Here is a 15,766-nt window from a genome sequence, read left to right as displayed (position 1 = left end):
TAACAACACAATACAAACCGCTGTTATAGTCACAGTTAAAGGTTAACGTTCACATAAACGTGAAAGACATGTAAAAACATTTAAAGATACAAAAATAAAAGGAAATATTTTCAGTGCACACGCATGCTCATCAGTGGTTGGTGGTACCAACATTCGGTAGTACCCAATTGGGTATCGGACAAAACAAGTCTTTTCATTTCTCGTTTTCAACGAATGCACATTTGATATTGTTATCCAGACAGTTGATGTTTTTAAAATGCAGATGCTTAAGAAAACTACATTTATGTAAATATCAACACCACTCCTTTAAAATAAATATTGATAACATCGATCTTTGCAAGTAGCGCTTCAGGAGAGCTAAACAATTCGATATTTTTACTAAATTTGTATTTTCTCTATTAAATAACAAACTTCCAAAGTAACTCTAGCTTTTATACCATATTAAAACTTTATTTGTTGCTTCCTTATTGGATTACTTATTCTATATTCTCCGGAAAGGTAGGTATATCATGTCTATTTCTGCCTTGAAGCAGCTTTGTTTCGTTTGGAAGGGTTTGATTGACGGTGAAAGTACTGAAATATGAATCCTTCATCTGCCTCTCAAGATGACGAGTACAGGGCATCGTAAAGCGTTTCTAGCGATATAAAGGATAATGATCTGATAAAGGTATTGGTAAAAATACCACCCAACATCCGAATGGGATATCAGTCTGTTCCCTTAATTATCTGCATAAAATAAAGCCCCATTTAACATGCTTTCAAGTAGATAGAACACTAGTCTAAAGAAAAAGAGATACAAAAAGACTTATTATGTTCGGTACTGTCCCGTTCCATTTAACGATTGAACTACCCTCAAGTTTTGGTTGAATAGTATACAACATTCCAATAAACTAAGAGGCTTGCCTTTATAAACAAGCTTTGACACTGTGTCTAATGCAGTTTATACCAAATGGCGAACTTAGAATTGATTTCAAAGATTAATTTGATCACAATGAGGTTTTTTTATCTGTAATTTATCCGAAAGTCGATAGAAATCAAAGATTTTATAAATAAAAATCAGATTTAGTAAACAATAATTGCCATTGAAACTACTTTTTTTTACAACCTTAGTTTCTTTTACGAGGCTAGTTGTAGGCGTGCATATTGGTCACATCGTATTATTGATCAAAGTGCCTTGATTTTTAATATCCCAAGAAATCAATTCATAGTTGCCATTACACCGGCTTTTACGTAAATATAAAGTTCCCATGTAAGTCAAAGAAATAGGCAAGACAGAATAGTAAGTATTATAGTATATGTTCATTTGATCCTTTGAAATTTCTTGGCTTTACTTGTGAGGTAGGTAATTAAGTTCTGTACAATGTTGGGCGTCAAATGTTTAGGGTCAACATTTGTAATATTGGATACTTTTATGTACTCGTATAGCCAGGTCCACGTCTAGCAAGCAACCTCGGTGCATGTAGTTGTGTCATATTTTGCTTGTTTTTACTGACGTTTAAAATATAAGATGTTTCTAAAATTCCGGATTGGCCGTTGCACAGAGCAGGCATCGCTTCTTATATCTTTGGGACTTTATGTCTTATTTTTTTATACGACAAATTACTATATAGTTTTATTGCGACCTTATAACTACTAGCTTGTAGCTAGATATAGTTTCTATGGAACTAATGAGATCATTAAAATAAGTGGTGTACTCGTAAATATTACATTCATTAGTTATAAAGATCAAGTATTAACAAAGATGAAGACTAAAGTACTTATTGTAATTTCGACTCGTTTTAAAACATCTCCTTTGACCTCAGAATTTAATAATTTGTGACAGAATGCACGCATGCGTTCAGTATGCCCACTCTTTACCTTGGTCAACACATTGACTGAACGTTGGCCGATATGTTGGCTACTATGTAGCGCGGGTGTTTCAAAACAACCACAATATTCGCCACAATGTTGGCCAACATAGTGGCCAATGCAAATAGTGGACAAACAAAGAGGCTGCTCGCAGTGTGGACGAGTGATGTGCCAGATGACAACTATAGTATCTCGTAAGCTATCTACAATTTCCTTATCTAGCTAAAGTGTGTATTAAGACAATGAAACGATGAATTACCTATGGACGACGTTGGCTAGCAGATCGTTGTGTTTGAGCCTATAGTCGGGGTCCACTCGGTCGTAGTTCACCGTGAGGGTACCAGCTCGGATGCACCTCTCGTACTCCGCAGCAGGGTGGGCCCGGAACTCCCTGGCGAACACGTCGAGGATCTTCTCACCAACCCATCTCCCTTTCGTGAACGTCGTGAATGTGAAGTAGTAGGGGTACACTTTTCTGAGGCCTGCAAACGTTAAATTGATTTGATTATACTGACGTAGTACTTTTTTAAATGTAGTAGGTAAGTAAGGCGTGTTATAGTAGGTAGGTACTTGTAAGGGTCGGCGTTCACTCGATGAGGTACGAAACGGAGTTGTCAAATGTAAACTTATATTAATAATAGCGGACGCCTGCATTTCGTGCGCGTGGAATTTAGTTTTTCGCAAATCCCTCGGGAACCATGAATTTTTTCTGGATAAAAAGTAGCCTATGTGTTAATCCAGACTATAATCTATCTCTACTTCAAAATTCAGGTTATTCGGTTCAGTAGCCGAGGCGTGAAAGAGTAACAAACACTCATACTATCAAAATCATCAGGTTTTCGCAAATTTCGGAATCCATGGACTTTTTCGGGATAAAAGTAACCGATGTGTTAATCCTGGGTATAATCTGTTTCTATACCAAATTTCAGCCAAATTCCTTCAAAAGTAGCGGCGTTAAAGAGTAACAAACAACCAAACAAACATCCAAACTTTCGGTTATATAATATTTAGTAGGATTCCTGGCGCAGAAATAAAGTCGGCATTAGTTGTCGGCATTTTGTTTAATCCCTTGCAAAATTAAAAAATAGTTTTACTATAAGGTTTATAATAAACGGGGTATTTCAGCAGCAATCTATATACCGAAACAGTGATGCGGGAGATTTTTTTTTTTTTAATTCTCTACAAGTTTGCCCTTGACTACAATGTCACCTGATATTAAGTGATGATGCAATCTAAGATGGAAGCGGGCTAACTTGTTAGGAGGAGGATGAAAATCCACACCCCTTTCGGTTTCTACACGACATCGTACCGGAACGCTAAATCGCTTGGCGGTACGTCTTTGTCGGTAGCCACGGCCGAAGCCTCAAACCAGCCAGACCTGGACCAATTAAGAAAACCTCAATCGGCCTAGCCGGGGATCGAACCCAGGACATGCATGCCCCGGACCGGATTCGAACCCACACCCTCCGGAATCGGAGGCAGAGGTCATATCACTGGGCTATCATAGCTCACATCAAAGTCATCAAGTCACGTGTCCAACTTGCACAGACTAAAAAAAACGCGTGCGTCTCGAGACGCTCAATAGAAGTGACAACTTACACGAATTGCTTTAACTAATTGAATGTAATTGATTATTGAATTTAATTAAGAATCCTCTAATGTAGTCCAGCAACAATATACTTACTATAATGGTAGACTGCGCGCCATGAAAGAAGTCGACCTGAACTAAAATTGACAGCGCCTTATACCAACGCCAATAGGACCGCCAATGCCGAATGACAAAGGGCGCCATTAAGATATTAGCGCTGCGTCTACTGGACTTGTTTCGTGGCGCGGAGTCTACTTTTGAAATAGTCTGTTGTCGTAAAATCACTTCGAAGTTTGCTCTGTCAAGTGCAAGTGTCCACTAGTTTTTATTACCAAAAAGCGTGTTATGAGTATTGAGAACTCTAATAATTTTGAAAATGTCGTATTCTAGTCGTTTAGTCAAAACGTCTTGTAAGACACATCAAGAGATTACCGAGTATTAAGTGAATTGAGCGAGAAAATGGTTTTTCTATCCAAAAATGTTTGCGTTGTTAATGTTTCGTATTGAAAAATCTATTTACTAATTTAAAGGGGTTCATTTTTATTTACTTGATATTGTCCCCAAATAATTTCTCCTGTTGTTTTTGAAATGGTATATCTGTGTGTAGGTATAGTGTTTTTGAAATGATATATATGTGTGTAGGTATAGTCTTTTTGAAATGATATATATGTGTGTAGGTATAGTCTTTCTGAAATGGTATATCTGTGTGTAGGTATAGTCTTTTGAAATGGTATATCTGTGTATAGGTATAGTCTTTTTGAAATGATATATCTGTGTGTAGGTATAGTCTTTTTGAAATGGTATATCTGTGTGTAGGTATAGTGTTTTTGAAATGATATATATATGTGTGTAGGTATAGTCTTTTTGAAATGGTATATCTGTGTATAGGTATAGTCTTTTTGAAATGATATATCTGTGTGTAGGTATAGTCTTTTGGAAATGGTATATCTGTGTGTAGGTATAGTCTTTTTGAAATGGTATATCTGTGTGTAGGTATAGTGTTTTTGAAATGATATATATATGTGTGTAGGTATAGTCTTTTTGAAATGGTATATCTGTGTATAGGTATAGTCTTTTTGAAATGATATATCTGTGTGTAGGTATAGTCTTTTGGAAATGGTATATCTGTGTGTAGGTATAGTCTTTTTGAAATAGTATATCTGTGTGTAGGTATAGTGTTTTTGAAATGATATATATATGTGTGTAGGTATAGTCTTTTTGAAATGGTATATCTGTGTATAGGTATAGTCTTTTTGAAATGATATATCTGTGTGTAGGTATAGTCTTTTGGAAATGGTATATCTGTGTGTAGGTATAGTCTTTTTGAAATGGTATATCTGTGTGTAGGTATAGTCTTTTTGAAATGATATATCTGTGTGTAGGTATAGTCTTTTTGAAATGGTATAATATATGTGTGTAGGTATATTCTTTTTACATTCGGAACACGATTTGGTTATGGATGTAATTGTAAATTAAACAGATTAACATTTAAAAGGCTCGTTAGTGTGTACAATCATGGAAAAACATACTCGTAGTTATGTTTGAGATCATAGTAAAGACGTTAAGAAGAAGTTACAATTACAATTTTTATAATTATTTAAAAAAACATACAACCTACTCCAAAACTAATAAAATTTTAATAAAAAAATTCAACCGACTTCCAACTCTAAAATTAAACTAAGCTAAAAAGCAAAAAATAATATCTTACCTGTGTGCTACCTTCTGATCAGTTTGAAGGCGGTGCCAAGCCAGTGATGTTTTAATTCAAGACGTTTAATTTCTGTGTTTTTTTCAGAAACGGCTTTAATTAAAACATTACACTAGATTGCGTACAGCCAAAAGGAGGAGGTTCTACCTCCTATTTGGAAGTTGGTTAAAAAATCATATTGAAGGAGGGGATCTATTGATTCAAGGAGTTAGTTAATCATAAAGATTTTTGTTTCTCAGACATGCTTTTTTTTCTTTCATGTAGTTTTTTCAGTTACGACTAAAATCAACACACACGGGCTTGGCACCGACTTCAAAGTGATCAATATTTTGAAAAACATCATACTAAAGGGCCAGAGTTAGTGACTCTATACATCTTTAACTATCAAAGCTCGATCAAGGAAGTATGCTTATTGTTTACATACTCTGCAAAGTGTTATCCATTTATGGGTTATATCTATTTAGTCGACATCAAGAATTATTGGACAACTTACCATTTTCAATATAATACGAAGTTTCGTTGTACCGGTCGTCCGTGAAGCCTGGTCTTTTCGCTTTTAGCGCCTTTGTTTCCAATTTCGCCTGCAATAAAGGAAAAGTGTAAATAAACTGGCCAGTAAAAAAAAGGTTTGAGGGCCAAGATGGGTGAAGGCGGGGATCGGAATGGCGAATAACTCTTAAAGGGGTTGTTTGGTGATAACACTCATTTTGCAATCCCGTATAGCCTGAGCGATATAGGCTAAATCTATACTAATATAATAAAGCTGAAGAGTTTGTTTGTTTGTTTGATTGAACGCGCTAATCTCTGAACTACTGGTCCGATTTGAAAAATTCTTTCAGTGTTAGATAGCCCATTTATCGAGGAAGGCTATAGGTTATATTTCATTCCCGTATTCCTACGGGAACGAGAACCACGCGGGTGAAACCGCGTGGCGTCAGCTAGTAAACTATATAACCTTGAAAAGCCTTCTGACAGGCTTTGTTGTTATTGTTTATTGTTGAGGAGGATTTAGAGTACATAACAATACCTTAACCTTGTTTACCTTTGATAAGTGTTTGTATGTCTTAGATATTGGTACTTCACAATAAATAAATTATCAATGAGAACATTTTGTGTGCGAGTGTGTGTGTATGTATAAGTTTGTTACTGCTTCACTCCACAACTATTTTTTTTTAATTGAACCCATTTGGCTGTATGGAGATGGTCTATTTTAGCCCAGGTCTTTGTACTAAGTACCTACTAGTTTACAGTAGTTACCTACTAAGTTTAGACCCTTAAAAGTTGAAATACAATATGGATGATGACAGTCTTTTAAATTGTATATAAATTAAGAGTATGCTAATAGTAAAGCAATTTTGTTAAAGTAACAGGGTATCTGCGATCATTACTTTCGGAGCTACAGAGATTTAAAGGGTCAGATTTGCGGCGCTGCCGCGGGTCCCTGAAAAACGCTCCATACAAAATGGCACGAGTTAGTGTCGTCGATGGCTCGCTGGTCGTTAGATTTGTATGAGCGTTCAAACAAAATTACAATATCTTTGTTATTTGTGGGTTTATGTTAATAGTTCATTTATTGAAAAATGTCACATTTAATGTAAGGAAGCTAAAACTGTATGATCTTTTATCTAATTACGATAAAAGATTTTTATTAGATTTTCAAATTTTATAATCTTATTTATTTTGCAAATATCCAGTCAATCTTTGCTTTTTATGTATAAATTAGTTAACATTGACCTTATTTATCCGAATCTATTATAAAAATCAATATATTCCAACCTAGTCATCATCCCCATTCGAACTAAAAAAAAATAAAGAGAAAGGAATGTAATATATCAATACAAGATAAAGTACATTCCCAAGTTTTCGAAGTATGTATTACAAGATGGCGCCCTTCTAGACGTTTATCAAATGACCATTTTGACATGGCAAAACGTCAAAATGACATCATGCGACCATTACTACCTGTATTAGTGTTAAATATCTTGGAGATATTTATCGACATCTTGGAGGTATGTATCGTTAACCTAAAAGTGAATTCCTACATTTGAATAAACCATAGCTCATTATTTTAAGTTTATTTTTTAATTTTTATCATTGACCAGGCCTGGGCTTCATACATATTCGGACCATTTCCTATTGACGCAAACTCTCCTCGTATAAAATAAGCGTAAGAAAATATTGATGCGTTGCCTAGAAGTCTTACAAAATAGAAAAAGCATTCAATAAGACATTAAAGGTGTTTCATATTCCTAACGTAGCGTATAGCTTACTTAACAATGATGTTAGAAGAAAAAAGTGCTAGATAGATTATACGAGGACCGCAAGTGACACGTTAAAACTATGCTAATTAGCAAACCTGAGCTCAGTCGCCCCACTGTCATCGCGCCGTTGACAACGCCACTGAAACAATTTTTGTGGGCTCCGTGCTCTCCCCGCTTGTAGGGCTCCGTGCTCTCCCCGCTTTTATACTCGCTCTTCACAAGCGACATTCCCACCGACCACCCGGGCGTACACGTCGCCCAGTTTGCGGACGACACCGCACTGTACGCGACGGCAGTAAACCGGGTCCACATTAGAGCCCGCCTCCAGAAGGCGGTAAACATTATAGGTAAATGGTTCCGCCTTTGGCGTATAGAAGTCAACCCAGAGAAAAGCGCAGCCGTGCTTTTCACCGGCAAAGCGGTCTCCCGTCTCAAGTCCGGACTCAAAGAAGTCTCCCTTTACGGAGCACCCATCCCCTGGCAACGTACTGCCAAGTACCTAGGCGTTACCTTCGATAACCGCATGAGCTTCTCCATGCACGTTAACAAAGCGAGAAAAAAGGCCGCATACGTAATGCACCGCCTTTACGCTATGATAAATAAGAAAAGTAAATTGTCCCTCCGCTCAAAGCTAACGCTTTATAAAACTACGATCCGTCCGATCTTAACCTACGCTAGTGTAGTGTTTGCCCACCGTCCCAAAGCGACCCTTAGGCCGCTTCAAACCCTACAGAATCGTTTTCTGCGTCAAATCACGGGCGCGCCGTGGTTTTTACGCAATAATGACCTCCATAGAGATCTAGAATTACCGACAATAGCTAAGTACATGAAACAGCTCTCTCAAAACTATTTTGACAGAGCTGCCTTCCATCCCAACCAACTAGTGGTTGAGGCCTGCAATTACACTCCCAACCTAAACGCTAACTGCAAGCAGAGGCGTCCCAAGAACGTCCTTTACGATCCAGACGATGACATAACAACCGACAATGCTTCCCAGGTAACACAGCTACACAGCGTCTTCGCCGGCGAAGACGAGGTCCCCGATATCTAACGTCACCCGGACGTGGGTTTTCTAACTCACGATCTTGGGGGCGTCCGGACTGATTCACTCAGGTCACGGTTATCTCCTCCAGAATGGCCTTCTAAGCCGAGGTCCGAGTCTCATAGGAGACGCCCTTAGAGAGCCGTTCCGTCCTCTATCTTTCTTTCAGCCTTCGGGTCACATCAGGCGATGCTTCTGCGCTCGCCCAACCCCCCCGGTGACGCCGTAGTGGTTCCGCAGGGAGCTATCGGCACCTACTCAGACAGAAAAAAAAAAAAAAAAACAATTTTTGTGTGCCATCGAATGTGGTTTATGCGCACACCCGCGACTTCGTCCGCGTGGAATTCAGTTTTTCACAAATCTCGCGGGTTCCATGGACTTTTCCGGGATGAAAAGTAGCCTATGAGTTAATCAAGAGCAAAATCTATTTCCATTTTAAATTTCAGCCAAATCGCTTAAGTAGCTGCAGCGTAAAAGAGGTACTTACACACTTACACACAAACTTTCGCCTTTATAATATTAGTGTGATGTGATATCTACCTCTTTTTTCTTCAAACATCATTGTTACCTAATATAATTTCTGTACTTGCACATACAAAATGAAAAAAATATATATTTCTAGAGTAGCGTCGCTTTAAAAAATTTCAACAGGCAACTCTTTTGTCATGTCAAAAGAGTGCAGAGTGCTGGCGACGCGTCCGACAACAAAAGCTGTCCGCCGAACGTAATTGACGGAAAATCAACGTAAAATTAATCGACTTAATTCAAACGCGGCTCTGACGGGAACTGACGTCGATACCAGATTACACGAGTTTCCCTTCACGGTCAGTGGTAGCCAAAGTGCTCTAAACCTTGAAGGGGTTCATGTCTATGAGATGTATGTGGAGGTTCACTATGATGGATCAGGTACGAAGGACTTCATTAAAGTTTCAATAAAAGCCGCCAATAGCATCATTATTACATTTTTTTTTAACTTCGCAATACAGGGCCATTCCTCCTTCTACAGAGGAGAGGATTTGGAGACGCAGAGATTCGTTAAATGATTAAAGATTCGTCTTACGCCTAACATAATAAATAAATTTCGTCAAGATGTTTGATGTTCGCCCAACCGTACATGGCCAGTATGGCGGACTACGATTATGTTATCAATAGGTATTCTATTCTCGGAAGCCGGTTTCGTGTTGATTGTGGTAGTAAGGAGTACAGATACGCGCATTTGTGTGAATCTAAAGGAGTCACAGGAAAGCAAAAATATGTTTATAATTTATCATCTAACAGTAGGTGGTTGTTATGCAACAGTTTTTGGTATTGATGTCACACTCCTCCCCCTGTATCACTCTAAATAATTAAACAATGCGTGTCTGCTACACACAAACGCGTTTGTTTTGTCACCTTACATTAATTTAAAGGCAAATCGGCTTCCGAAAGTAGGTATATGAACCTACTACTACCTAACATTTCCTTACCTACTAACCATATACCCACTTAATGTCGTATCGTAATCGAATGAAAAAGACGTCTCTATGGCAGGAACAACGTTTAGAAGGGGTTTTTAGTCGGTATGTGTCCAGTACTATCTAACTCTACCCTACATCAATGAAAGTGATTTTTTTTTTAAATATAAACCTTTTAAGAAGTTTTGCATAAGGTAAGCGAGGAGTATCAAAACTGATAAACATGGTAAGCGCAAGGTAAAAACTTTGAGAATCTGTGGCGTGCCGCGAACACAAGCGGCTCGGTAGACCGATCTTGTCGGCGAATATTAAACGGATCAAGCGCGATTAACATTGCAAATTTTGTATGGACGCATAAATATTATATTTCCGTTGGCAACGTGATACATTTTGTATAAACTGCTGCGGCAGTATTTTGGTTAATAACCTCAGATTTTTAAACCCCGACGCAAAAAGTAACTATAAGTTTGACCTGTCTGTATGTCAGTCTGTCTGTGGCACCATAGATCACAAGCGGTTAAGCAAATTCGAATTTCAATTTGTTTTTTTTTATTTAAGGTGACTTATTTGCGAGTGTTCTTAGACATTTTCGATGAAAATCGGTTGAGCCGTTTAAAAGTTGTGGAGGGTGAATGTGGGTAAGAAGAAGAGTAACCTAGTAAGAAGAAGTATGCAAATATAGTCTCGAGTGGGGTCTCAAATGAAAGCGTACTAAAAGGGTATATTGATGACTTGAACGAGAGTGTACTTAATAATTTTATGACATTCGGGGGTTTTTCAAAATTTTCAATTTTATTTTATTGAAGAAACATTATTTAAAAAAAAAAAATTATAATGAAATGAAGAAGCGACGTTCAGAACATCTAATAACTCCTCGATTAGTTGAAGTTTTATCAGAAAATCCTCAGCGCTAATATACTAAGGGATTGCTAATGGTAAAAATACTTTAACTTAGAAAAACAAAAGTAATTCCTTTTTAAAATAAATACCATGAAAACTTCAGTAAAGGTTTACGTTGAATTGTACGCACAATTACGTAAATGCTTATTGGTTTAAGACTAGGCATTTTTATTGAGAGTACAAATTATTTTACTTTTAATTTCATTTAGATGAAACGACTGACAAATCACCTACAAACGGTAGGTAAGTAATTTTTTTTTTCTGTAATTGTATTTGAAGTTTTAATGCAAAGAGTTTTCGTTAGCAATAACGTTTAAATTCAACGCTTTTCGCACGCTTTTCTTTAAATAAACCCTAATGTATTCAAATTAGGGTGAGAGAACACGACTCTCGGCTGTGAATTAAGGGCGCCCTCTACAGGACATTTGCGGAGATAATGAAAGCAAAATGACCCCGATCCGAGGAGTAGCTCTCTGAAGTTCGGACTTAATTAAATTTCCTACCGTTTGTTTTAACTTTTATTGTTGAAAGTGGGGGATATATCTCTGCTCGCCTCTTTTTACGTAAACAGGTGAACTTTCCTTATCTCGACTCGTAATTCTATTCTGGATGGGTTATATTTTTTCTTTTTTGTATAAACAAAACGTAATGGTATTACAGTTTGTTCATTGCTAAGTAACGGTATAAACATCGCTAGTCTGAAGATTTTTGATAACATTTAAACGGAGTTTTTTTTCAGACTAAGGGAGCGTGCACATATGTTTAAAGGTAATTTGCCGGCAGTATGCAGTTTAATGTATGGAAAATAAATATACTGAAAATTTCCTACGATATATTTTTTTACGAAATGAAGCAAGAAAACTTTTTAAAAGTTATTTTTCAACACTCGTAGTGTTTTTACTCACAGACACTTAAGCTCTCATTCGCACGAGAGTTTTTTAACGTAAGTTAAAAAAGCGTTCAAATATAGTATGAAGTTAAATGAAGGTTTATATCCATCGCCCAAAATAGAAAATGCAACACTGCTCGAAAAAAGCGTCGTGTTTTAAAAACGCTGTCGTGTGAACTTGGGAATGCGTTTGTTGTATTTGAACGCTTTTTAACGTACGTTAAAAAAACTCTCGTGCGAATGGGGGTTCAAAATATTATTTTACCAATCAAAAACATTTAATTTTAAAATTCGCTAGCAGGTATAATATAAAATAAAACAGCTTTTGAATTGCAGTTTTTTTTCTTAATATGATTATGTGTTGATTAAGTAATCATTAAATCAATCTATTTACAATAATCAGAATCACAATTCTACTAGTCGTATAAAATAATGTATCTGATGTTCTTTTTCTAAAATAATCCGAAGACACTAGTTGTACAGGAAATACACAAATTGATTCGTACCAACTGGTTGGCAGAGTGCCTCTAAATGCGTGCAGTTGAAATCCCGGCGTGCACTTAAACGATTTTATGACTTTTAAACATCTGGCAATTGTACAGGGCTACTTTAGTAGTTTTTATTCGTTTTGGCACTGACAAGGGTTTACAATTAAATTAAATAAGGCTTTAATTTAAAGAATAATTGCCTGTCTTTATTTAAACTAACATATTAAAAGGATTAGCCCAATGGATTGGCATGTACCTACAACTTTTCAGTTGTGTGCATTTTAAGGAATTAACGTTTCAAACGATGAAGGAAAAAACATCGTGAGGAAACCTGCATACCAGAGAATTTTCTTAATTCTCTGCGTGTGTGAAGTCTGCCAATCCACATTGGGCCATCGTGGTGGACTCCTGTCAGAATGAGACGGGTTAGGCAAATTGGCCTAACTCCTCTCATTCTGAGAGGAGACTCGAGCTCAGCAGTGAGCCGAATATGTGTTGATAATGATAAATGATGATGATTAAAAGGATAATTTGCGTGTTTTTAAAATCCGTGTGATTTTCACTAAGTCTTTAGCCCAGAGGTTAGTCTGTACTGCTTCGGTTCACACCAGCTACGAGGAGAGCCTGGAGTCATTTGTCGTGTATTGAAAATTTCCGTAATAGTTCTAATAAGGTCAGAATTGAACAGATCGAAAGTATGTGGAGTTAAATCCTCTTGCGTCAGAATGCACGTTAATGGCAGGCGTACACAGATCCGAATCGTACGCATCGGACGCATTGCATCAAACGGATTTTAGTATTCCTTGTATGTCATACAAGTGCGTCCATTGAACCGCATCATGCGGATCACATCAAACGGATTTTACCTACCGTAAAGTTAAAAATCCGTTTGATGCGATGCGTCCAATATGTACGATGCGGATCGGTGGACACCTACCATAAGCTGATAGTCTCGCTCTCTCGAAGCACGGAAGTCTTAACACTAGAGGGGCTAGTGAGACAGTTAAAATATATAGAAATAAACTCAGTATGGTGTGTTGGTAGGTTTCGTTACCTAGTTACTAAGACGCAGTGCTTCGCTAGGCTATATTAGGTATTGATATTTCTGGATATCTTATTGGAATCTAATACTGAAAGGTGTCGTGTAGCCTTGAAGGCCAAACGTTTACGGTAATCGACCACTATATCAGCGATATTCGTGATATACCACACTAGTTCATTACCTGAACATTCGCGTGCGAATGTTATGTATCTTCGGCAATTGTATATCAATGGTTGTGCTATTCGATCAGGTCGCGTGATCCGAGGTATTGAATGTGTATTTGGAGACAGTGGAGTAGATGAAATGTCTTCATTATGGAGTTGTATTGAATTAATGCTGCCTTTCCATCATATAAGTAAGCAAATAAAAATAAGTCTTAGAGACCGAAACAAAAAGAGACAAATGCAATATTTTTTTACAGAAACTTGAATTTCTTCTTCTTCGAAAAAAAAAGCTTTTTCGTCTTCTGTATTAAAGTTATGGACAACAGAGTCAAGTAGTACAACAGGATAAAATTAATTTTAATTATTAATTTTCAAATAAAATAACAAATACTAGGTAGGTACCTAGAAGAATAGAATACGTCTTTATTCCAATTAAGGTATAATGACAACAGAAAGCACAAAAAAAATGTTCTGTTTTACCGTAGGTATATCTGAGTCTTTTACAATGTCACATTGGTGAAATTTTATAGTTATTTAACAATTACTACGGTACCTGTCAGTGTTTTATTTTAAATAATAGTTATAATTCAAAAAACACAAATAGGTGTCTAACCTTTTTTAAGTCTTTGTTAATGTCTGAATCGTCGGCTTTTCGTTTCTCGCAGGACAGAATACAGTTTTTGCCGTTGTCCTTCTCGCCCTGCAACAAAAGAAAAAAAATATTAATTAAACAAAATATCAACTCAATATCTCATTATTTAATTGACTGAGTCCGTTTTTGTAGGAATATATATAAAAGTAGTTCATGTCATATTTCGGACTATAATATAATTTCAGACTAATAAATAAGATATATTCTAATTTTTATTGAAATTGCTTCAGATTGATCAATACGTCTTGTAAAACAATAGTTGCTTCATAATGGCAGATAGATAGATGGACGCATCGCATTATATGGATTTTTAATTTTATATAGGTAAAATCCGTTCTTTTATATAGGTAAAATCTCATTCTAAGAGGAGACTCGAGCTCAGCAGTGAGCCGTGTATGGGTTGATAACGTGAAAATACGTACGATGCGGATCAATGGACTATTGTTTTACAACACGTATTGACACAACACTTTTTAGACAAAAAAATACTAAAATCCATTTGATGCGATGCGTCCGATATGTACGATGCGGATCTGTGGACCCCTGCCACAAATGTCCCGTAGACGTACTGTAAGGACGCCATGTTTTTATGAAGTTATTCATTGGTGTTTACGAGTATTTACCTTCCAGCTTATAAATATACCTAAAATCTTATTTATCTGATATTAATATATAAGAGATGCGTGGCAGATACAGAAATTCGACCTCCCAAGGGTTGTTATATCCGGATCTGGTTAGAATTTCATCAGTGGAAAATATAGGAAAAAAAACGTACATTTTGCCCGATTTTCCTCTCAGGGGAGACGCCTGGCCTCGTACCGAGTAACGACTACGCGTAACCTGAATTGGCCTATCCGAAATGGATAGTAAAATACCTATTGGAATATTACAGAACCTCTTTACTTGAGGCGTAGATGTTTAAGCCATTATTTTTAAATCGGTCCAGTAGTTTCGGAGTAACAAATAAATACACAAAAAAACAAATCTTAGCTTAGCTTATAATATTAGTTTAGATAATAAAAAATAAAAATATTTGGCAAATTCTTTTGCTACTGAAATAAAAATGATGTCCATATAGATTGCATTGCAACCATCAGTTTTTTTATTATCATTTTTCTGTTAAATAATGATGAAGAATGATGGCCTTATGAGCATTCAGCCTAAGGGCCCGCTTGCGTGTCTCTGACAAATTAATAATATATAGAGTTTGCTTTCATAACGCGTGTTGTATGGACACACCTTAAAATAGCCTTAATGACGTCATTTCGCGGTGTTTTTTATGTTAATTATCATGAACATTACAGCAATGGCTGTTATAATATGAATAATCACGTCATTTTTATAATTTTACTTTAAATTGAAAGGCCAAGTTAATATATAGTAGCAACTTTACATGGTATAAAACAATGTCGCTTGTTTGCTTATTAACTTTTTAAACTGTGCAACGGATTTTGAATGCGACTTTAAATAAATTGAGTGATCCTAATATCAAATCAAATCAAATCAAAAATCATTTATTTCAAGTAGGCTCAGTTTACAAGCACTTTTGACACGTCAGTTGACTATTTGTAAAGATTCTACCACCGATTCGGAAGGCAGGTTCTGCTGAGAAGATACCGGCAAGAAACTCAACAGTTGCTCTTTTGGAAAAGTCATACAGTATTATAATTTACAATTGATAACAATTACTGTTTACATTTCTTATAGTTTTACTTTCTGTGTGAAGGTGG

General features: G+C 36.5%; 1 protein-coding gene across 4 annotated transcripts in view; it reads right to left on the bottom strand.

Annotated features, from left to right (window-relative positions):
- The window catches only part of LOC112048897 (pseudouridylate synthase RPUSD2), a 505,733-nt gene that overhangs the window by 18,706 nt on the left and 471,261 nt on the right, over window positions 1–15,766 (bottom strand). For all 4 annotated transcript variants that reach the window (XM_052891150.1, XM_052891149.1, XM_052891152.1 and 1 more), the window contains 3 exons: window positions 13,998–14,084; window positions 5,638–5,725; window positions 2,108–2,330 (listed from right to left, as the gene is read on the bottom strand). In XM_052891150.1, the coding sequence (XP_052747110.1) occupies window positions 2,108–2,330; window positions 5,638–5,725; window positions 13,998–14,084 (398 nt within the window). The remainder of the gene's footprint in view (window positions 1–2,107; window positions 2,331–5,637; window positions 5,726–13,997; window positions 14,085–15,766) is intronic.

This window comes from Bicyclus anynana, chromosome 3 (genome assembly GCF_947172395.1).
Source record: "Bicyclus anynana chromosome 3, ilBicAnyn1.1, whole genome shotgun sequence".
In the NCBI taxonomy this organism is placed as follows: domain Eukaryota; kingdom Metazoa; phylum Arthropoda; class Insecta; order Lepidoptera; family Nymphalidae; genus Bicyclus; species Bicyclus anynana.
This window is presented reverse-complemented; position numbering and strand designations above follow the sequence as displayed.